This window comes from Trichechus manatus, unplaced genomic scaffold (genome assembly GCF_000243295.1).
Source record: "Trichechus manatus latirostris isolate Lorelei unplaced genomic scaffold, TriManLat1.0 scaffold00120, whole genome shotgun sequence".
Lineage (NCBI taxonomy): Eukaryota > Metazoa > Chordata > Mammalia > Sirenia > Trichechidae > Trichechus > Trichechus manatus.
Genome location: NW_004444056.1, coordinates 1,373,785 through 1,397,460, shown reverse-complemented (window position 1 = coordinate 1,397,460; position 23,676 = coordinate 1,373,785). Strand labels below are relative to the sequence as shown.

The following is a 23,676-nucleotide window of genomic DNA, read 5'->3' as shown; positions in this document are numbered from 1 at the left end:
ATTCTGCAATTACAATACAAAGGTTGTCACGCTACATAAAAACCAAAGCTCAAACGTATGCTGCTTTAAAAAAGCACAACTTACATGTAAGAAAGGTGATGTGGCTGTATTAATATCAGATATACTACATTTTAAGGCAAAAAGCACCACTGAAGATAAAAAGAGACATTTCATAATGTTAAAGTTTCAATTAACAGGAAGACTATAACAATTCTAAATTTGAATACATGTAAAAACAAAGACTCAAAATATAAAAGCAAAAACTGGTAGAGCTAGAGAGAGAAAGATTAACAATTATTCTGGAAGATTATAACACACTTCTTTCAGTATCTGACAGAATAAAAGTTGATAGTCATAAAAGTCAGTAAGAACATAAAAACCAAAACCAAACCAGTTGCCATCAAGTTGATTTTGACTCATAATGACCCTACAAAACTGAGCAGAACTACCTGATAGGGTTTCCAAAGAGTGCCTGGTGGATTAGAACTGCTGACCTTTTGGTTAGTAGCCAACCTCTTAACCAGTATGCCACCAGGGCACCAGTAAGAACACAGAGGATTGGAAAAACAATTTTAAAGATTAACTTGTAGAGACTGGGAGGGGAAAGGAGGAGTACTCTTCCAAAAGTTCAACTATATTTTATCTTCTAATAAAACAAACCATTAGGAAACATAATACATTTGTGTTTCATAGTAATTTAGTATATAATGTATATGTAGAACATAGATTAACACGATTGAGAGGAAAATAATTATAGGTTTTGAAATCCATTTTCTTAATTAGTCTCTTCTTCAAACAGAAATCATAAGAAACTGCAGGTTTCTGTGGACCAGCTTGAGGATCCAAAGTACTGTTATCTAGACCTGAGGTTCCTGTGGCTCAGTTCCATGATCTTAGGGCCAGTTCTTTGATGATAAGTAGTCTGTGGGGGCTTTTACATAATTGATGAACTTTTGGCCAGAGGCTGGGAGCTCTTGTATACCTGTTGGATGTGAGGAACCTACTGCCACAGCTGGGAATTAATAAATGAGGGAACATATTGGTTACCTAAAGAGGATAATATTCAAGCCTGTGGTTCTAATTTGCCAATCTCAAAGTGAAATTTTAAGTTCAGAATTTTGTTTTCTGAGTTTCCACACATGAATACATACTATAAATAAAAAATGATGGTGACTTTCCAAAGAGGGGGAGGATAAAAGCAATTCTTTAGTAGAGTTCTGTCCTTAGCGTCAATTTAAAATTTTCACAAACATTTCTGGTTTCTTTCTTCAGAGACCTGAATTGCCTATACTTTGTGTTCTTAGGGTATTTAGACAATGAAAAATTTTCTCACCACTGTACTCATTATGAAATTTTCTGGTCAATATTGAATAGTTTTGCTACCGAGAGCAAGGAAGACTCAAAAGCTCTGAATTTATAAAGCTACTTATTCAAAAAGTGGAACAAGAAAGATTGCAAGTCATCTACCTGCATATTTACTTCTGTTATCCACAGGGGCTTGACAATCCCAGTATCTTTCGAATAACCAAGTATGGCCATTATACAATACTTAAACACTTTCTCCAAAGTGTCTCCCCATATGTGCAACTGAACATCAGCTATGTGATCCGTTTCCACACTTCTAACTAGAGGAGAACTGACCTTGATTACCTTCTGCTTCTCAGTCAAATTGCAGTCTCTCACATCTTTGTATCTCCACACCATGATTGTGGCATTGGGCACTCTACTTCCCCAGAATCAGATTTCTGAGGTATACTGAGTTTTGGCTTCCAGTTTAAGGCTTTCTCAAATTCACTGCATTTATAGGGTTTCTGTTTAGCATGAATTTTCTGGTGTTTAATAAGATTTGATCTGATGGTGAAGGCCTTTCCACATTCAGCACATATATACGGTTTCTCTCCTGTGTGAATTCGATGATGCTCATGGAGCTGTGATTTCTTAATGAAGGACTTCCCACAGTCACTGCATTCATAGGGTTTCTCTCCAGTATGAATTCTCCTATGTCTATTTAAGTGTGACTTCTGGATGAAGGACTTCTCACATTCAGTACAAATATAGGGTTTCTCTCCTGTATGAATTCTCTGATGCATAATTAGTGTTGATTTTCTCGCAAAGGCTTTCCCACATTCACTGCACTCATAATGTCTTTCTCCAGTATGAGATTGTTGATGTATATGGAGGCCTGACTTCCGAGTGAAGGCTTTTCCACAGTCACTGCATTTATAGGGTTTCTCTCCAGTGTGAATTTTCTGGTGTGTAAAGAGATTTGATCTGTCAGTGAAAGCCTTTCCACATTGAGTACATATATAGGGTTTCTCTCCAGTGTGAATTTGTTGATGCACATGGAGTTGTGATTTCTTAGTAAAGGATTTCCCACAATCACTGCATTCATAAGGTTTCTCTCCAGTATGAATTCTCTCATGTGTAATAAAATGTGACTTGTGGAAGAAGGCCTTCCCACATTCAGTACAAACATAGGGTTTTTCTCCTCTATGAATTTTCTGATGCATACTTAGTGTTGATTTCTGGATGAATGCTTTCCCACATTCACTGCACTCATAGTGTCTCTCTCCAGTATGACATTTCTGATGTATCCTGAGCCGTGACTTCCAGGTGAATGATTTTCCACAGTCGTTGCATTTATAGGGTTTCTCTCCAGTATGAATTTTTTGGTGTTTAATGAGATTTGACCTGTCAGTAAAGGCCTTCCCACATTCAGTACATATATACGGTCTCTCCCCAGTATGAATTTTCTGGTGTATAATGAGATTTGTTTTGTGGGTGAAGATCTTCCCACATTCTGAACACGTAAAGGGATTTTCTCCTGTGTGAATTCGCTGATGCACATGGAGTTGTGATTTCTTAGTAAAGGATTTTCCACAGTCACTGCATTCATAAGGTTTCTCTCCAGTATGAATTCTCTCATGCGTAATAAAATGTGACTTCCGGATAAATGCCTTCCCACATTCAGTACAAACATAGGGTTTTTCTCCTGTATGAATTTTCTGATGCATACTTAGTGTTGATTTCCTTGTGAAAGCTTTTCCACATTCAGTACATTCAAAGTGTTTCTCTCCTGTATAAATTTTTTTATGTATATTGAGGCCTGAATTCTGAGAGTTTTTTCCACATTCACTATGTTTATAGGGTTTTTCTCCAGTATTAAAACTCTGAAATCTGAACAGATCTGACTTCTCGATAAAGGCTTTCCCATATTGATTGCATTTATAGTGATTCTCCTCAGCATGAGCTTTCTGATGGTTTGACTTGAGGGAAAATTCCTTCCCATATTCAGTGTATCTGTAGGGTTTCTCTTCTGTATAAACCGTCTGAGCTACACCAAGTTGGGGCTTCTGAGTGAAAGTTATCTCACATTTGCTGCATTCATGTTGTTTTTCTTCAGTATAAATACTTTGATGTGCAAAAACATGTGACTTCTGAGTGAAAACATTTATGTAGTCTGAAAATAAATAGAGGTTCTCTTCAGTATGAATTTTCTGATGTTGAATGAGAGCTTGCTTATGACTCAGAAGTTCGTTGCATTGATTACATTCATAAGCATTCATTTCTGTATGAGAATTTACCTGAGTGAAATTATTACCATATCCGATAATCTTATCAAGATTTTCTTTTGCACTGTTTCCATTATGATTATGTGAGTTTGCAATAGGATTCAAACTCTTTCCAAATGAGTAATAGTTATAGAGCCTTTTTCTTGAAGGAACAAGGTCTGTGTTTACATGAACTATTTTTTCTATGTCCTTATATTCATAGCCCATCTCATTAGCTAATATTTTCTTGTTGATTAAGGCAACATGACTTGAAAATTTGTTTTGGTTTTCCTCATATCTCTCTGTCCGTTCATCATCTTGCCACAGTTCTTCTATAATGGAATACAATGAGTCATCTCTTGTGAATAGATTAACTCCCTCATACTGGAATAAAACTTGTTCAGAAATTCCCTGTTGTGAAGTTTCAAATCCAATATCCCCATCTAAAAAAGAAAGAAGAAATAAAATTGACACAAAGAACAGCTAACAGAAGGAATGAAACATAGTTGATTCAGGGTGAACACAGAAATGGAAGAGCTATATATAAATATAATAAATACATATAAGTAAAATCATATTTATGTATGATATATGCTATAATATATAATAAAAACATATTACATTTACTGTATGGTAAATCCTTGACAACTTCAATATTTTCTCTGTTTAGCTGTTACTCATAAGGTTTTCACTGGCCAATTATCTTAGAAGTAGATCACCAAGTCCATCTTCTTAGTCTGTCTTAGTCTGGAAGCACCACTGAAATCAGCAGGTGACCCTGCTGGTATTTGAAATACCGGTGGCATAGCTTCCAGCATCATAGCAACATGCAAACTACCACAGCAACATGCAAGTTGAAGTTGTCAAGGAATTCATTTTACTTGGATCCACAATCAATGCCCATGGAAGCAGCAGTCAGGAAATCAAACGACATATTGCATTGGGCAAGTCTGCTGCAAAAGACCTCTTTAAATTGTTAAAAAGCAAAGATGTCACTTTGAGGACTAAGGTGCATCTGACCCAAGCCATGGTGTTTTCAATCGCCTCATATGCATGTAGAAAGATGGACGATGAATAAGGAAGATCAAAGAAGAATTGATGCCTTTGAATTATGGTGTCGGCAAAGAATATTGACTATACCATTGACTTCCAGAAGAACGAACAAATCTGTCATGGAAGAAGTACAGCTAGAACGCTCCTTAGAAGCAAGGATGGCGAGACTTCATCTCACGTACTTTGGACACGTTATCAGGAGGGATCAGACTCTGGAGAAGGACATCATGCTTGTAAAGCAGAGGGTAAGCGAAAAAGAGGAAGACCCTCGAAGAGATGGATTTACACAGTGGCTGCAACAATGGGCTCAAACATAGCAATGATTGTGAGGATAGCGCAGCACCTGGCAGTGTTTTGTTCTATTGTACACAGGGTCCCTATGAGTTGGAACTGACTTGATGGCACCTAACAACAACAACATATGATAAATAACAGCAGTTAGATGTACCAGAAATTGTTTTAAGTTCCATATTAACTCATTGAACATTAGCACACTTTTTTGTTGCTATTACTGTTTTCCCCATTTTACAGACGAGGAAACTGAGCCACAAAGAGTTAATTTGCCTGTCTTAGTCATCTGGTGCTGCTGTAACAGAAATACAAGTGGACGGCTTTAACGAACAGAAGTTTATTCTCTCCCAGTCTAGTAGTCTAGAAGTCCAAATTCAGGGTGTCAGCTCTAGGGGAAGGCTTTCTCTGTCAGCTCTGGAGGAAGGTCCTTGTCATTAATCTTTCCCTGGACTAGGAGCTTCTCTGTGCAGGAACCCGGGTCCAAGGGACATGCTCTGCTTCCGGAGCTGCTTTCTTGGTGCTATGAGCCCCCCTCCGCCCCGCTCCCTTCTCTCTTTTATATCTCAAAACAGATTGACTCAAAACACAATCCAATCTTGTAGATTGCGTCCTGCCTCATTAACATAACTGCCACCTATCCCACCTCATTAACATCATAGAGGTAGGATTTACAACTTAGAGGAAAATCACATCAGATGACAAAATGGTGGACAATCACACAGTACTGGGAATCATGGACACAGCCTAGCCAAACTGATGCACATATTTTTTGGGGACACAATTCAATCCATGACATTGCCCAAATCAAATGTTTAATGGTTGGGAAAGAAGAGATTCAAACACAAGCAAATCAATTTCCTTATGTAGTAGAACTGCAGTGAGAAGAATAAAGTGACAAACTCTGTGGCTTAAAAGAAGTACTTCTGAGTCTAGATCCTTATTATCTTTCATCTTTAAAGCCTCACTAATCTCCTTGCTTTTCTCCATTAACCACTGTGCCCCAAAACTATCGTAGCCTCTGCCTTCCTGACTTAGCCAAACAGTAAATAAATGCCTATGATTCAGTTCTTTACCTCTGGTTTTGGGTGCAGAAATACATACATCTAATAGGAAACATATAACAAGAGAAAGGGCCAGCCATCTGAGGCAGACTGAAAGCTATTATACTGGGTTGACTAGTGTCTCCTTTTGCGTAAAAGAATTTAACTTTACCCAAAGAATTTGGTCTTTGTCCGTGGTTCCTAAGAGATAACCTCTAAAACCTTGAAATTTCCCCAGTAATTTAAGTGCCTTTGATGTGTGTGCCAGACCACACCTAACAGGTTATGCTAATGAGGTGACTCACCTCATGATAGCAGCTGACCTTAGTGGAGGGGGCATGACTCAATCATGCCTACAAAATGAGGTCCCAGTAAAGGCTATGGACATGGAAGCTCTATTTTGGGAACTCTCCTAGACACCTAGGAGAACTCCCATATGCATCTCTTCATTTGTATTTTTTTGCTGTAACAAAACTGTAACCATAAGTGTAGCACTTTCTGCAATTTTTGTGAGTTGTTCTAGTGAATTATCAAACCCAAGGGAGTGGGAACCAAAAAAAAAAACAAACGAAAAACCAAACACATTGCTATTGAGTTGATTCCAACTCATAGCGACCCTACAGGACAGAGCAGAACTGCCCTACAGGGTTTCCAAGGAGTGGCTGGTGGATTCGAATGGCCAACCTTTTGGGTAGCAACCTGAGCTCTTAACCACTGTGCTACCAGGGCTCCAGTGGGAACCAGCAGGTCAGAAAGAAGTGAGAATGTCGTGGGGACTCCCAACCCAGAATATGGCATCTGAAGTCTCGGGCAGACTTGGCAGTCTGGAGAATTGTTCCTTTAATTTGTGAGCTCTGACCTAGTGCAGGGTAGTAAGGGTCAGAGTAAGAAATGCTACCTGGATAGCCGGTGTCAGAATTGAACAGAAAGGGAACAGTATTGAGTTAAATTGGTCTTTACACATTTGGTATTAGAGAAGTGAAATTTGCCTAAGAAACAAAACCCACTGCCATCGAGGTGATTCTGACTTATAGCAACCCTGTAGGACACAGTAGAACTGCCCTATAGGGTTTCCAAGGAGCAGTTGGTAGATTTGAACTGCCAACATTTTGGTTAGCAGCCAAGCTCTTAACCACTACACCACCAGGGCTCCTGACTTATCCTAGCACCTGCTAAAATTCATGTGCTTCCAGGAATGTCAGAATGTGACCTTATTTGGAAATAGGGTCTTTGCAGATGTAATTAAGATGAGGTCATACTGGAATAGGGTGGGCCCCAATCCAATGACTGGTGTCTTTATAAGAAGAGGAGAAGAGACACACAGACACACAGAGGATAATGCCATTTGATGACAGAGGCAGATATTGGAGTGATGTGTCTACAAGCTAAGGAACACCAATGACTGATGGCAACACCAGAAGCTAAGAGAAGGCATAGAACAGACTCTTCTCGCAGAGTCTCCAGTAGGAACCAACACAGCTAACACCTTGATTTTGGACTTACAGCCTACAGAACTATAAGAGATAAATTTGTTGTTTTAAGCCACCCAGTTTGTGGTAATTTGTTATGGCAGCCCTAGGAAGTTAATGTAGCTGTCCATCAAAGTCTGTTCCCCTCCTTTACCGCATTAAGTTTGCAACCGTGTGCGGTGTAATGGGTTGCTTTTTGTGTGGCCTTTCTAGCCATGGTCTTGTAACTCCCACCCAGGTGACTGGGTGGGGCTGTGTGATAGGATAATTGTGGCCCACAAAGGGGATTGGTCAGTTTTGCCATCCCGCTGGGCTTGAAATGAGCCATCCCAGAGGCAGGAAAGAGAAGAGTCCACCAAGGAAGTAGAGACCGGCAGGAGAGACCCACAGGAGACCCACAGGACATGGTGTAGTGGGATTCCCAGCCCACTGAGCGAGAAAGCTGAGTGCCTGTGGGCAGAGACTGAGGGCCAGGGAGAAGCCTATCCTGATCCAAGAATTTGGGACATGCCAGCCTCCACAACCACGTAAGCCACTTCCTTTTTACGGTGAGTTCTGTGGAACACTGCAGTGAATTAGGGACCCCAAAGACGGGAGGGAGAGTGCTGACGGGAGAGGAAGTAGTTAATGTTAGAGATGATGGAGTGGTACAGCAGCTTGGAAAAGCTGGACATTTGGGACATTTTTAACCTCTGCAGCATAAGAACCAGCGTTGTGCTAATCCTTATAGAAGAAATTATTCGTTTACCATGCATATGGTTGTCTCACAACACCATGTTTTCCAACCTCATTTGCCATTAGGTATTGAAGTTCTCACCAATGAAATGGGAACAAAAATTATATTTGTTACTATCCAGCCAACGTCTTAAGGAAGTGGGTGTGTCTCATCTAAGCCTCTTCTCTTTCCACTGGGTATCTTCCAGACTTAGCAGCACCCAGCTCTGTGTGGCCAGCAATGCCCTTGGGCCATATCCAAGCCTCCGTCTGAAAACTAAGAATGGTTTTTACATTTTTAAGTGGTTGGAAAAAAATTTTTTTAAAAATTCATGGCACGTGAAAATTATCTAAAATTTAAATTATAGTGTGTATAAAGTTTTTATTGGAACACAGCCACACCCATTTGTTGATGTATTGTCTATAGTTCCTTTTAGGCCACGACAGCAGAACTGAGTATTTACAACAGTGACCATATGGCCTGCAAAGTCTAAAATATTTACTATCTGGCTTTTTACAGACAGGTTTTGCCAACCCCTGCCCTAAGGGATGGTTGTGCAATGACTCATTAGAAACTTTGTCCCTGAATGGCCATGAGAAGTAGAGTTGCCTGGTAGGCCTGGACTACTCACTTTAGAACTGTCATGTGAAGAGTCAATTTTTATATTCACTAAGTCACTGTTTCTTGGGGTGTCTTTGTTCCAGGAGCTTGACTTTAATATATCATTCTGACTCAGAATGAGAATCACTAATATTCCAAATTCTGGAATAGCATGTAAGATACGGTATATGCTCAGTGAATATTTATGTTAAAAAAATAGATTATTTTTTCTTATCCTACTAAAGTTCTTGAATATAGATAGAGTCTGATCTCATGTCCATTTTATTCTATCTCTAGAGTCTTGACATGTCCCTAAACATGATCTCTAACCGTTGTATTACATTTTTATTCACACACATTAATAATTTTCATTATTTGTGAGGATATTTCATACTGAATTCCTAAACATGGATTTGGATCTTTTGCAACTTTTCACTTTCTTTAGCTTATGAATCCATTTCTACACCTGACAACATATACATTATTACCACATATGCTCAATGTAAAAACTTTGCTCCCCCTGTCATCAATGATTCAGTTACTCATTCAATACAATACAGAGTGATAATTCAGGCAAAAAAATAAAGTGTGTGTATCAAGCTATCTTTCCATTAGTCACTAAAGTCCATTTTATTATTGAATCCAAATATATACACTTTTCCCAACTAAGCTTTTTTTTTTGAGCCTCTTCTTATTAACAATTCATTATTCTTCATGGATCATTTAGGGTTCTATGCTCTAAAAAATTAATATGAAATCTCACCACAACTCCAGGGAGACTCTCTTTTCTATGAACTTAAAAAAAAAGCAGATATTCTGAACCACTCATACTGACATTTAAGTTAGCATAGACTTGCACTGTAACAGAAACGAATAATGCAGAAAGGCTGAAATTTTGAAGATTTCATGCAGTTATCTTCCCATTCAAATTACAATCTTTGGTCCTTGGAATTGCTCTCAGCAGAAAATTTTTAAAATTCTTCTGAAATAGAGCAAAACAATCTCCTCTACCTGTCACATAAATGAATGAATTTAATTTTATTAAAATTTTTCTAGAGACTGTTATCAATTAAATTGTGTTCCCCCAAAATACATGTTGGGAATCTTAATCACTATACCTATGGATGTAATCCTGTTTGGGGATAAGATTGTGTTATGTTAATGAAGTGATAACAGTACAGGATGTTTCCTAAACCTAATAACTTCTGAGTTATAAAAAGAATTAGACACAGAGGCAAGCACAAACGGGAGGGAGTGGGGAGGAGACAGATGCCACGTAAAGATCTTCAAGGAACCGAAGAACACCAGGGCTACAGAAGCTGAGACAAGGATCTTCGCCCAGAGCCGACACAGAGCCTTCCCCTATAGCAAATGCCCTGAATTCGAACTTCGAGATTCCTAAACTGTGAGAAAATAAATTTCTATTCTTTAAAGCCACACACTTAGGGTATTTCTGTTACAGCAACACTATCTAAGACAGAGATTAAAAAAAAAAAGTAGGGGTAAAGCCTCAGTTGTCACATAACTTATTTTCATTTTCAAGAAGTTTCTATGGGTTTGGAGAATTAGAAAAGGGAAAAAACAATGTACAGTGTAAGAGGTCCAATTCCAGGAGCAAGTGAAACTTGAGCACAAAGTATATGTATTATCTGAATAGGCAGACAGATCATAAAATAATCAAAGGGTCTATGCAGGGAGAACATTAAAGAAAACGTTAAAATGGAGTAGACATGATTATGGAAACTGAACAGAAACAAATGTGAATTGCAAATACAAGGTAATGATTTTTTTTTACAAGATGTTTTCTTATTTAATTTCCTTATAACTTTTTAAATACAATTTTATTTATTTTGGTGTTGAGAATATACACAGCAAAATATACACCAATTCCATAGTTTCTACATGTACCAATTAGTGACATTACACTCTTCAAGTTGTATGACCATTCTTAACCTCCTTTTCTGAGTTGTTCCTCCCCCATTAATATAAATTCACTGCCCACTAAGGTTCCTAGCTAATCTTACTAATTGCTGATGTCAATTTGATCCCATATAGATAGTTCTTAAAAGAGAATAATGCTCAAGGCAGACTTTTTTTTTTACTAAACTATTGTTTGGTTTTAAGAACACTTCAGGGGATGTTTTTGGTTTAAGGTTTAAAGATTATCTCAGGGCAATAGTTTCAGAGGTTCATCCAACCTTCATGGCTCCAGGAAGTCTGAAGTCTGTAAGAATATGCAATTCTGTTTTGCATTTTCCTCCTTTTGAATAGGATTCTTCTATAGAATCTTTGATCAAAATGTTCAGTAACGGTAGGGGGGCACCATCTAGTTCTTCTGGTCTCATGGTAAAGGAGACAGTTGTTCATGGGGGCAATTAGCCACACATGCCATATCTTCCTCCTATTCCTGATTTTCCTTCTTCCTCTGTTGTTTCAGGCAAATAGAGACCAATTGTTGTGCCTTGGATGGTTGCTTGCAAGCTTTTATGACCCTAGGCACTACACAATGAACTAGGAGGTAGAACAGAAGCACTGAACATGTTAGTAGGCCAATTAACTGGGATGTTCCAAGAAACCATGAACCTAAACCTTCAAGCCAGGAAACCATATCCCATGAAGTGTTTGGTTGTACATAAGTAGCCTCAGCAGCTATTCTTTTTTTTTTGTCATTGTTGTAACTATTATCACACAAATTTTGACAAAAAGATATATACCTTTTACAGGTGTACAACTTATTCACAGCAATTACAATAATCTGCTGTGCAACCTTAGCCTTAGTCAACATGATATTTTCATCACTGCTAAGTCTCCCCCTTTTCCTCTCTCTCCCACCCCAGGTAACCACTAATAAACTTTGTTCCCTATACATTTGCTTTTCTTTTCATATAAGTGAGGTTATACAATATTTGTCTTTTGTGATCGGCTTATTTCACTCAGCATAATGTCTTACAGCTCCATTCATATTGTACCATGTATCAAGACTTCATTTATCCTACAAGCTGAGCAGTATACCACTGTGTGTATGTATGTACCAGACTTTGTTTAACTGTTCATCTGTTGATGGGCATTTAGGTTGTTCCCACTTTTTGGATATTGTGAATAGTGCTGCAGTGAACACTGGTGTACAAGTCTCTGTTTGAGTCTCTGCTTTCAATTCTTTTGGGTATTGTCTTAGTCATCTAGTGCTGCTGTAACAGAAATAACCACAAGTGGATAGCTTCAACAAAGAGAAATTTATTCTCTCACAGTCTAGTAGGTTACAAGTCCAAATTCAAGTTGTCAGCTCCAGGAAGGCTTTCTCTGTCGGCTCTGGAGGAAGTCCCTTGTGATGCATCCATCTTCCCTTGGTCTGGGAGCTTCTCTGTGCAGGAATCTCGGGTCCAAAGGACACGCTCTGCTCCCGGCACTGCTTTCTTGGTGGTATGAGGTTCCCACGTGTCTCTGCTCGCTTCTCTCTTTTATATCTCAAAAGAGATTGGCTTAAGACACTATTCCAATCTTGTATACCTCAGCAGTATAACTGCTGCTAATCTATCTTATTAGATCATAGTGACTGAATTTACAACACATAAGGAAATCACATCAGATTACAAAATGGTACACAATTATACAATACTGGGAATCATGACCCAGCCAAGTTGACGGATATTTTCGGGGGACATAATTCAATCCATGACAGGTAGATACCTAGGAGTGGAATTGCTGGGTCATATGGTAGCTCTATTTTTAGTTTTCTGAGGAACCACCACACTGTTTTCCACAATGGCTGTACCATTTTGCATTCCCAACAGCAATGGGTAAGGGTTCCAATTTCCCCACATCCTTGCCAACATTTGTTTTTTTTTTAATCTTAGCCATCCTAGTGGAAGTGAAATGGTATCTCATTGTGGTTTTGATTTGCATTTTTCTCATGGCTAATGATGCTGAGCATCTTTTCTTGTGTTTGGTGGTGCCATGTTCTTTCTTTAGCCTACAAACCCACTGAAAGAAGAATCTGTCATGTGTTAGATAATAAGTTGTAAACTTTAGTCTTGCTTCATATAGCTGTGACAAGATAAACACAGTGTTTTAAGTAATGAAGTCTACGATTAACATTTCAGGTGAACTAGTAAAAAAAAAAAAAAAGCAATAGCACATCAAACTAGGGTTAGAATAATCCAAATATGAGAAAATATAGACCTGGTTTTAGGTGATAACACTAAAGTAAGAAGTAAGAAGATGAGAGCATCTAAATGGTATCTTCTAAAAGACAAAAATTAGCAGAAGTAGTGGAATGAATTCTATAGGAAGATGGATCAGAAGAAAAGGTCAAAGACCACAACGCAATCTGACAAAATTTTGAAGGTGAGGTATATTTCTGATGGGGAATGTGACAATTCCAATTACTGTTAAATTGAGGATGAAGTAAAACATTCCATACATACAGTTAACACGGAATTACAGTGTCAGAGAAATAAAGGGACTGGAGATGTCAATCAGAATAGAAAAAAAGGCTAAGGCTTAAAACTAAGGATTAAAACTCTTTGAGGTCTATGAAGAGAAGATCATGGAACAAAAGTCAGTTCACAGAGGTACTTTCATTATGGAAAAAAAAAGAAAAAGCTTATAAAGGAAAGAAAAAATAATAGGTACAAATCACAAAGAAAAAGATAGCAAAACATAATTTTGAAATGAAAAAATATAAACAAGCAGTTCACAGAGAGAACATTCACCTGGAAAACAGATGTTCTGTAGTCATCTTATAAAAACAGATAGATACCCACTCAAAATATGGCTCGGATGTTAAGACACACCAAGAGGATATGAACAGGTTTATTACTCATACAACAATGCTTTCTGGGGAGAGCAGGGTGACTCCCAAGCAGCTCCAAAAATGGCTTGAGAGCAGGGAAAGGAGCCTGGCTTGGGGCTTGTATGGTGGTTCGGGGGTGGGGCCAGGCTGAAGGTTCTTACTGTAGGCAGGATTTTGTTATTGTTGTTAGATGCTGTTAAGTCCATTTTTGACCCATAGAGACCTCATATGACACAGTAGAACAGCCCCATAGGGTTTTCTTGGCTGTAATAGTTACAAAAGCAGATCGCCAGGTCTTTCTCCTGTGGGGCCACTGGGTAGGTTCGAACTGGCGACCTTTTGGTTAGCAGCTGAGTGCTTAACTGTTGTGCCACCTGCAGGCACCAAGGGAGCATCTCAGTTTTATTATCAGCTTGCCCAGATGTGGAACAGAAGGAAAGGGGGAGTGGTGAGTCTTAAAAGCCGTCAAGAGTCAAATATCAAAAAATGGAGTCAGACTCTTTATTACAATTCACGCTTTATGTTTGACTGATGACTGAAAAGTGCCATGTTTTATTTAATTGAATTTGAACTTAAGTAAGCCTTTATGGTGCTCTATGAAGCCTGCAGCCTGAGGTTGGTAAAGAGATGTGAAAGTTTTGTCGAATGCCTTGTTCAAAGTCCACCACTGTATATTCTAAGAAGTGAAATGAGTCACTCCTTGGTCACTATCAATGATGTCTGGAATGCCAAAGGTGATAGGAGTGTTTTGGTGAGGCCTTCTATTGTGACCTTAGTAGATACAGAGGCAGGCATAACCTTGAATCTGTATTTTGGGTATTTATAAGGCAAGATGGTCCCAGAGCTTTTTTCCCCCCATAGGGGGCAACCTTGGACAACAAACTGTTGCTACCATTGACCAGAACAGATGACCAGACTAATGGCAATGTCCCAACCATCTGTAAAAACGTACAGATAGAGCTGGTTGTTGGCCAGAGTATCCAGTGTTAAGATACCTGCCTCAGGTTTGGCCTACTGTGCTGACCCTTGGCTGCAACTTTATCAGGAATGTCCCAGTAAAGGGATAAAAAGCAGCAGCTCGCCAATGAACTGTATCATGTGTGATAGAGGTAATGCTGCCTGTAAAGTTGATGAACTCCCATTACTGTTCACTGAGTCGACCCCAAGAGGCTCTACAGGCAGCCAAGAGGTCTAAGGGAGAGGCAACCTCTTCCAGAGCCATGGCATCTGGCAAAGGACTGAAAATGGGAGGCCAACCCCTCCTGCAGGTAGAATATGCCAGAGGGCCCAGTTCAGATCCATCCTGTATCAAGAAAACCTCAATGGCCATGCCACACTTGTTGGGTGTTTTTCCCATGACCCAAGGCATAATGGGCAGCTGGGTAAAAAGCGTCACAGGCTCATGGTCTGTGAGAGGCTCTATTTCGAGGAGGTCCTAGTATATGGTCAGCATACACTGCTCTAAGTGCATACAGCATGGGGTCAAGGAGGGCAGTTTCTTGCACCAGAAGCCCAGGGGCAACTTATAGCTATCATAGGTGGTGCAGAGACTTCAGGAAGCAAGAGAGGCTATTGTTAAAGCCTCTATAATGAAGGAGTCTCTGGGGTTACTAATGGCAATGCCTATTATACTGCAATTGACAGATTCTAGAGCCTTTTGTTGAATGGGGTCACATTCAAGGTGGACTGATTTGCAAATAACAGTATAAATGGGCTTATGTAATATCTGTATATGAGTAGTATGTGCAGTGCTATGGATCGCCTTTGTGTAACCTTTCTCGCCATGGTCTTGTAACTCCTACCCAAGTGATTGGGTGGCACTGTGCAATAAGGTAATTTTGGCCTGCCAAGGGGATTGGTCAGCTTTGCCATCCTGCTGGGTTTAAAATGAGCCATCCCAGAGGTGGGAAGAGGAGATCTCATTACCACCAAGGAAGAACAGCCGGAGCAGAGTGCATCCTTTGGACCTGCGATCCCTGTACTGAGAAGCTCCTGGAACCAGGAGACTGAGAGAGAGAGTGCTCTAACACTGAAGATGGTGAGAAGCAGTGGCAGAGAAATGGCAGCAGGGGAAACCAGCAGGAGATGGCGCAGTGGGCTTCCTGGCTCACAGAGTAAGAAAGCTGAGTGCCTTTGGCAGGAGGCTTGCTGGCAGAGTAGGGTGCCTCCGGGCACTTATTGGCAGAGCTGAAAAAGAGAGTTTTGTAACACTTGCCCAAGCAGGGCAGAGGCAGAGGGGCTAGAAGGGCTTTGTAACATTTGCCCAAGCAGGGTAGAGGCAGAGGGGCTAGAGAAAGGTGTGTTTGCAGGCACAGCTGAAAAGAGGCTGTCCTGATGGAAGAATTGTATCCTGAGTGTTCCTGAACCTGAGCTGTAACCTGTTAGTTCCCTAATAAACCCCACAATCGTGAGTATCGTCTGTGAGTTCTGCGTGGCCACTGCAGTGAATTATCGAACACAGCAGAGAAGTAGAGAGTGCCACAGGAGGGATAGCTGGTGTCAGAACTGGTAAAGACAGCAGAGAGAGGAGGCATGTCTGACCTTTGCCTCACAGGAACCAGCCTTACGCTGTTGATCTTGGTTTTCCTTCACCTTTGGAAAGTTAGAAGAGGTCAGACACTGCCCTCATGCCATTTTTACAGTATGCTGGCACCAGAACCCAAAAAGCCCTAGAAGATGTTGGGCTTGTTTTTAACAGTGTAGGTGCTAACAGGGTCAATAGTTGTTCCTTGACAGTGTAAGGGATAGAGCAACCCTTGGCTTGTCAAATAATTTTCAAGAATTTCACTAATGTGGCAGGGACTTGTACTATGGGTGGGGCAATGGCTCATTCCCTTTTTGTAAGTTCCTTTGTGAGTGTGGGACTAAGAATTAGATTTGGACTTTGTCTCCGTTACTAAAAATTGCCCTTGAAATTTCTCAAGAAATCGAGGTACCTTTGTTTTTCTAAAACAGCCAGGCAAAATTTAATGGTATGCAAATGAGTGAGGGCTACAAACCAAGCATGTTAACTAACCTCAGGAGGGGAAGGGGGAAAAATGCAATCAATCATACATATTCACTGATTTGATCAATCATGACTATGCAATGAGGTCCTAATCATAAACATGCATTGGTATGAAAGACCCTGAACACAAAAGCAGTTGGGCTTCCTGGATTGGTGAGAACATCCATGCACAGGAAAGGGTGGCATGTCCGTGGAGACAATGGAGGCCTTGTGCTGAGACCTCTACTGGATTGCACCTGATGTGGCTCTTCATTTGCATCCTTTTTGGTTATAATAAATGGGTAACTGTAAGTACAGGTAATCTCTGTGAGTTTTGTGAGTCATTCTAGTGAATTATCGAACACACTGGGGGCAGCAAAAGCCAGCAGAGAGGACTGAATGTGGCTGGTGGTCAGAGAAAGGCTATGTAGGCAGTCCATCTAAAAGGACAGAGTCCTGGACCATGCTTTCAGGGGACATCTAGGTCAATTGGTGTAACAAATTTTATTAAGAAAATGTTCTGCCTCCTACTTTGGTGAGTGGCGTCTGGGGTCTTAAAAGCTAGCAAGCGGCCATCTAAGATGCATCAATTGGTCTCAACCCACCTGGAGTAAAGGAAAATAACACCAAAGTCACAAGGAAAGTATTAGCCCAAGAGACAGGTCCACATAAACCGGAGACTGCATCAACCTGAGACCAGAAGAACTAGATGGTGCCTGACTACCACCAATGACCGCCCTGACAGGAACACAACACAGAGACCCTGATGGAGCAGGAGAAAAGTGGGTTGCAGAACTCATATTCTAGTAAAAAGATCAGACTTAATGGTCTGACTGAGACTGAAGGAACCCCGGAAAGCATGGCCCCCAGACTCTCTGTCAATCCAGCACTAAAACCATTCTCGAGGCCAACTCTTCAGACAGATTAGACTGGACTATGGGACATAAAATGCTACTCGTGAAGAGTGTGCTTCTTAGCTCAAGTAGATACATGAGACTAAATGGGCAGTTCCTGTCTGGAGGTGAGATGAGAAGGCAGAGAGGGTCAGGAGCTGATTGAATGGACACAGGAAATCAGGGGTGGAAAGGAGGAGTGGGCTGTCACAGTATAGGGAGAGCAATTAGGGTCACATAACTATGTATAAACTTTTGTATGAGAGACTAACTTGAATTGTAAACTTTCACTTAAAGTACAATAAAAATAAATAAATAAAAGGACAGAGTCCTTTCAACTTGTAAGGTCCGATCTAACTCTAGGTGGTTAGGGTCAGAGAGACACAGTGGCACATGAGTGACTGGTGTCAGGATAATGGAGAAGGGGAAAAGTGGGGATACAAGTTATCTTCACATTTTAGGAATTGGTCTTATGTTGATTTTTACTAACACAGTAAGTGTTTGTCCTGAGTGTGTCAAATAAATGTCCTTGGAAAACGGATGTCATCAATGTAATGTCATGCCAGTACTCCTGGGAAAAAGGTGAATACAGTCAAGATCTTGCCTACAAAGATTGTGTGTGAAGGTAAGGCTGTCGAGATACCCCATGGATAAAGGTGTATTGTGTCCCTTCAGAGGTGAAAGCAAACTGTGGCTGAGTAGCTACTGAAATAGCACTAAAAAGAACATATTCGCCAAATCTGTAATAGCAAAATATTTACAGGTTGCAGTGAGGATAATCACCTCTTCTCTGAATAGGTCTTATATAATGGTTTTCAATCCTTGAAGGCTATGTTTTGATTTACACTGGGGTATCTTAAATACTTTAAATGGTGGTAGGGTACAGGGGGAGGTCCATGGGGTTCCATTTTGAAGTCAATTTGAAAGTGACACAGATGTAATTTAATTTTAATCTATTAGTCATTGAATCATAGCATCCATGCCCACTACAGGATATTTTAGGGCAATAGCTGCTATGACCATGGGGGAATTTAGGCAAGACATAGTTCAAATAATGTATCTCAGTTTGTCCTCTATTTTATGCTCAGAAACTCCCTTTAAGAGAATAAGGGGTTCCTTGTTTAAATTTAGTGGGATCCCAAGGTATAACTGTAATTTGAGCCCCAGTATTGATTAAGGCCATAACAATTTGCCAGCTGGTGCATTTTAGCAAATGTTAAAGTCAATGCAGAACCTATGTTGTAGAAGTGCTGTGTAGTAACGAATAACGAACAAACAAAAAAACCCAAACCCGTTGCCTTGGAGTAGATAGCTCCTGGCAGGAAATCTCTAAATTCTTGGAATGTTCTGCCTGATAAGTGTCTTTGTTTACTTGGGGGCCTTTGGCCACACTAGATAGCCTTTGCCAACAATGTGATTTATGGTGGGGGTTTTGGGACACACTCAACCACTAGAGGGATTGGAAGCTAAGGTCAGCCAAATGGGCAAAAAAGCCAGTCAGAGCTTTTCTATCTTTTTTGTTGTAGTATAAATCCTTTTAGAAATATTTAAATTTCCAGTTGGGTCAAATTGTGGACACTTATTTCAGTTTGCATGTGTGTGTCTGTGTGTGTGTGTCTGTGTGTGTGTGTGTGTATAGGTGGTTACTGGATATACTTGGAGGGGGGTCCTTCTTTGTCCTGCTCATATTTTTAAGTATTATTAGGGTCGGGGGCCTCCCCCATGGCATGGCTGAATTAATCCTATGGCTGTGTGACAGGGTACTACAGGTATGAAAATGTTTATTATTCACATAATGAGAATTTTGGGGGAAAGCAGGGTGGCTTTCAAGCAGCTCCAAAAATGGCCTGAGAAAGCAAGGAAAAGAGACTGGTTTGGGGTTTGTATGGTGGTTAGGGCATGGGGTCAAGCTGAAGGTTCCAAACAATGGTTTAAATCTGTACGGTAAAGAATTTTGCCCAAAGTAATTTGGTCGTTGTCCTTGATTTCTATGAGCTAACTCTAAACCTTTGGAATTGAGGTGCTTTTGTTATCTAGACCTCCAGACTAAACCTGAGAGTTTGTGCTAAAGAAAAGACACAGGTGGGGGCTGGTCAGGCCAGAAAGACTACCTTGTGAAATTAGTCAATCTACAAGGGGGAGAGAGGGGACAAAACACAAAACATGATTCAATCAACAATGCCTATGTAATGAAGCCTCAATAAAGGCTCTAGACACAGAAGCTCCATGGGTTTCATGACTAGTGAAAGACAACGATGTATGTGGTCGGGTAGCAAATCCCTTTTTGGGACTTGGAAGCTCCACATTGAAAACACTTCCAGACCTCGTCCTATATATCTCTTCATTTGTATCCTTTTGCTATAATAAAACTGTAACCATATGTATAGCACTTTCTGTGAGTTCTGTGAGTTATTTCAGCAAATTACTAAATGCAAAGGAGTAGTGAGAGCCAGCAAGTAAGAAATGAGGGGGACTGGGAAACCCTGAATTTGTAGCCAGCAAGTCAGAAGTAAGGGAGCCCTTGAGCTTGCAGTTGGTATCCTGAAGGGGTAGTGGAAAACCCCAAATTTGTAGCCAGCGGCTTAGAAGTGAGGGGATCCCTTGGGGACTCTCAAGCTTTCGGCTAGCATCTGAAGTCTCAGGTCTAATTGGCAGCCTGGAGCACAGTGTCCTTTAACTTGTGAGGTCTGACCTATGACTCATAAGGTCAAAGGAAGAAGTGCAGCTGCTCAGCCACCATCAAGGAAGACCTGCTCCACCTGTCCGTTATCAAGACCCTGAGCACTGTAACTCAGCTTCTGCCTTAAATCAGTCAAAATCAGTTTACTAGCCTCAAAATTGTCTTAAAGTAAACTAAGCCTCATTAAGGCTTAATTGAATATTAAGATCCCTGCCCCCAGGCGGAACTTACTCACCATTTTCTGTACATATTGAGGGAAAAAAAATGAAATTTGTCTTACTGGGCCTGAGCGCCATGATAACCTACGTAATCCATAATGTTTGTATGTACTCCCTTGTGAGGGAAGGTATAAAAGGTTCTGCAACCCTTTGTTCGGGGAGCTTGACTGGAGGTATACACCTCCTTGCTCCTTGCCTGCCCACTTGCAATAAACGCCCTTCTATTTCCTTACCTCAGTGTACTTTCATTGACTCAAAGTTGCACTGGGCAGAACCTACATTAAGGTAACAAAATCTGGCAACGCAGATGGGACCCCATTGCTGACGCCCAGCTCCAGAGATTGCCTCTGGCCAACAGGAACTGACCACTTCTCTCAGTGTGCACCAGTGAATTTCCTTTGGGAGAGATTTGTTTCGGTCCTTGAGGTTGGGGCCAATCTTGGACCCTAGGCGGAAGATCTAGTCAGGAAAAGGGAATGGTGTTTGGTGCCCCAGGAAGAGGGAAAAGACTCTCTTGGTGAGTACAGAAATAAGTCCTATATGTAGAAAGTAGACTATAGATTCTGGTAATGCTTAGCCAGTGAAGTTGGGTCAAATACTTTCGTTTTAAATAGGTGTCTGCAGTTTCAGGTTTTGGTACTGTGGGAAATAATCTGAGCATTCTGGAATGTAGTCCTCTAGGGTGTATTTTAAAGACTTGGCCTTACTTTGTGTATGATCCAATGGAAATGTCTAAAATGAATTTTTTTTAAAGACATCTGGCCCCAATACAAGCTTGGGGACAGCAACCACTGGCCTGAGATGGAGCCTTAAATTATAACGCCATACTGCATTTAGATTTGTTATAACGTCACTATGAGTCAGAATTGACTTGATGGCAATGAGTTTGATTTTTTGGTTTTAAAGAAGGAAAGTGGGATGAGAAAATGTGTGTTGAAGCTTTATGTTGTTGTGGAAAAATAAGAGTTTGCAAAAACAATGTAAAATCATGGTTCGAACTGAGGTTAAAACCCGTTTTATCTAGTCCTCTGGAAGAAGACCTAATTTTAACTGGAGGTCATAGACCTCCCCCTTATCCTGTAACCTCCATCAGTCCCTGAGGCCTCCGGTGCTGAAATGCTTTCCCTGGCGCATACTCACAGTGGCACCCTATTTGATCCGGGAGCCCCAGGACACTCAACATGGCTATACCCATTGAGGCAACTCCCTGCGTGAGGTGGAGGCAAGGATGGGGCAGTGGGAGCCCTAGCCATGGTCTGGGTACATAGCCCATTCACGATTTATGACCTATTCAATTAGAAAACAATCTACCAGCATACCCAAGAGGATCCTAAGTGAATGCGTGATCTCTTTGCCTCTATTTTTAAAACCCACAACTCAAATTGGGCAGACTGTCAAGCCTTACGTAACTTTTTACTCACTCCAGAAGACAGGAGAATGATTTTTGAGAATGTCATGGAGGAAGCAGACAGGCTCCACCAGCAAAATGCTGATGGCCACCCCCTTGTAGAGTGGCTATACTGGCTGTAGTGGCTGTACTGGCCACTGAACCAGGGTGGGACCCAAACACCCAGGCCGGCCGAGCCAGATTAAGTCAGTACCATGACTGCTTGCTCATTGGGCTCAAAAATGGGGCACCCAAACAAAACAATTTAATCAAAGTGTATGAAGTCAAACAAAAAACAGAGGAAGACCCTTCTGCCTTCCTTGAACAAATTTTCAGTTTTCAGATAATTTACTGATCTAGATCTTGATCTGCCTGAAAATGCTCATATGGTAAATATGATATTCATAGGGCAAAGTGCCCTGACATATGAAAGAAATTACAGAAAGTAGAAGCCAGTGTGGGAACGGGAATTTAGCAGTTGGTGGAATTAGCCTTCAAGGTCTATTCTAACCAAGAAAAAGTGCAGGAGAGAAAGGAGAACCAGTGCACCAAGCAGCAAGTAGATATGCTTGCAGCAGACTTCCAGCTGAAAGGAAGTTTCCACCCTTGACTGCTGGGGAAGTTTTCTCTGGGGTCAAGGACCCAGCCTAAGTTAGGGAAAAACCATTATGTATGCTGTAAACAAGAAGAACATTGGAAGAGAGAATACCCTAAGAGACAGAGGGCCCTGAAGGAACCTACACAGGTTATGATACAACAAGCAGAAGAGTCGGACTGAGGGGGACCAGGGGCCAATCTTATTCTAGTTTCCCCTGACGAAATCCTGGTTAAAGTAAAGGTCAGGGAAGAAATGATTGATCTTTTATTGGACACAGAAGTTACCCATTCTGTTATTAACAATCTGAAGGGACCCTTACCAAAGAAATCAATATCAGTGGTAGGAATTACAGGGAAAAGTTACTAGAAATTTTATCCAACCAATGGAGTGTTTGGTTGGTGACCCTACTTTGACTCACTCTTTTCTCTCCATGCTGGAGTGCCCGGTTCCTTTACTAGGGCGAGACATGTTTTATAAATTACAACCTGAAATCCATTTTCAAGATCGTAAACTAAATTTAACCATACCAAAAGAGCATGGGTAGAGAATGCAGGCTCACCTGTTGACACTCATGACGTCCGTTGCAGCCCCCACTAAGACTGTGTCTAAACAGAAGATGCAGTAGTCCCTTGGGTACGGGTGCAAGGGCAATCAGGGTGAGCTAAAAATGTTGTTCCAGTCAACATTGAAGTGTTACCAGGAATCGACCCACGACAGGTGAAGCAATACCCTCTAAGGCTAGAGGTGAAAGTAGGCCTCCACCTACTTATCCACCAATATGTAAAATCTGGACTCATAAGACTATGCCAATCCACTTATATCACACCAATTTTGCCTGTGAAGAAACCTCATTCTAATGAGTATAGGTTTGCTCAAGACCTCAGAGCAATTAACCAAATAGTCTGTTATGGATTGAATTGCATCCCCCAAAAATGTATATCAACTTGGCTAGGCTATGATTCCCAGCACTGCATGATTGTCCACCATTTTGTCATCTGATGTGATTTTCCTACGTGTTGTAAATCCTACCTCTATAATGTTAATAAGGCAAGATTAGAGGCAGTTATGTTAATGAGGCAGGACTCAATCTATAAGATTAGGTTGTCTCTTAAGTCAATCTCTTTTGAGATATAAAAGAGAGACACGAGAAACATGGGGACCTCATACCAGCAAGAAAGTAATACCAGGAACAGACCACGTCCTTTGGACCTGGGGTCCCTGCACTGAGAGGATCTTAGACCAGGGGAAGATTGATGACAAGAACCTTCCCCCAGAGCCAACAGAGAAAGCCTTCCCCTGGAGCCAGCACCCTGAATTTGGACTTCTAGCCTCCTAGACTGTGAGAGAATAAATTTCTGTTTGTTAAAGCCATCCACTTGTGGTATTTCTGTTATAGCAGCACT

At 40.8% G+C, this 23,676-nt stretch overlaps 1 protein-coding gene across 3 annotated transcripts in view; it reads right to left on the bottom strand.

Moving 5' to 3' along the window:
- Positions 1–597: 597 nt before the first annotated feature.
- ZNF484 (zinc finger protein 484) overlaps positions 598–23,676 on the bottom strand; it is a 162,728-nt gene continuing 139,649 nt past the window's right edge. For all 3 annotated transcript variants that reach the window (XM_023738598.1, XM_012557818.2, XM_023738599.1), the window contains one exon: positions 598–3,994. In XM_023738598.1, the coding sequence (XP_023594366.1) occupies positions 1,680–3,994 (2,315 nt within the window). In that variant the 3' untranslated portion in view covers positions 598–1,679. The remainder of the gene's footprint in view (positions 3,995–23,676) is intronic.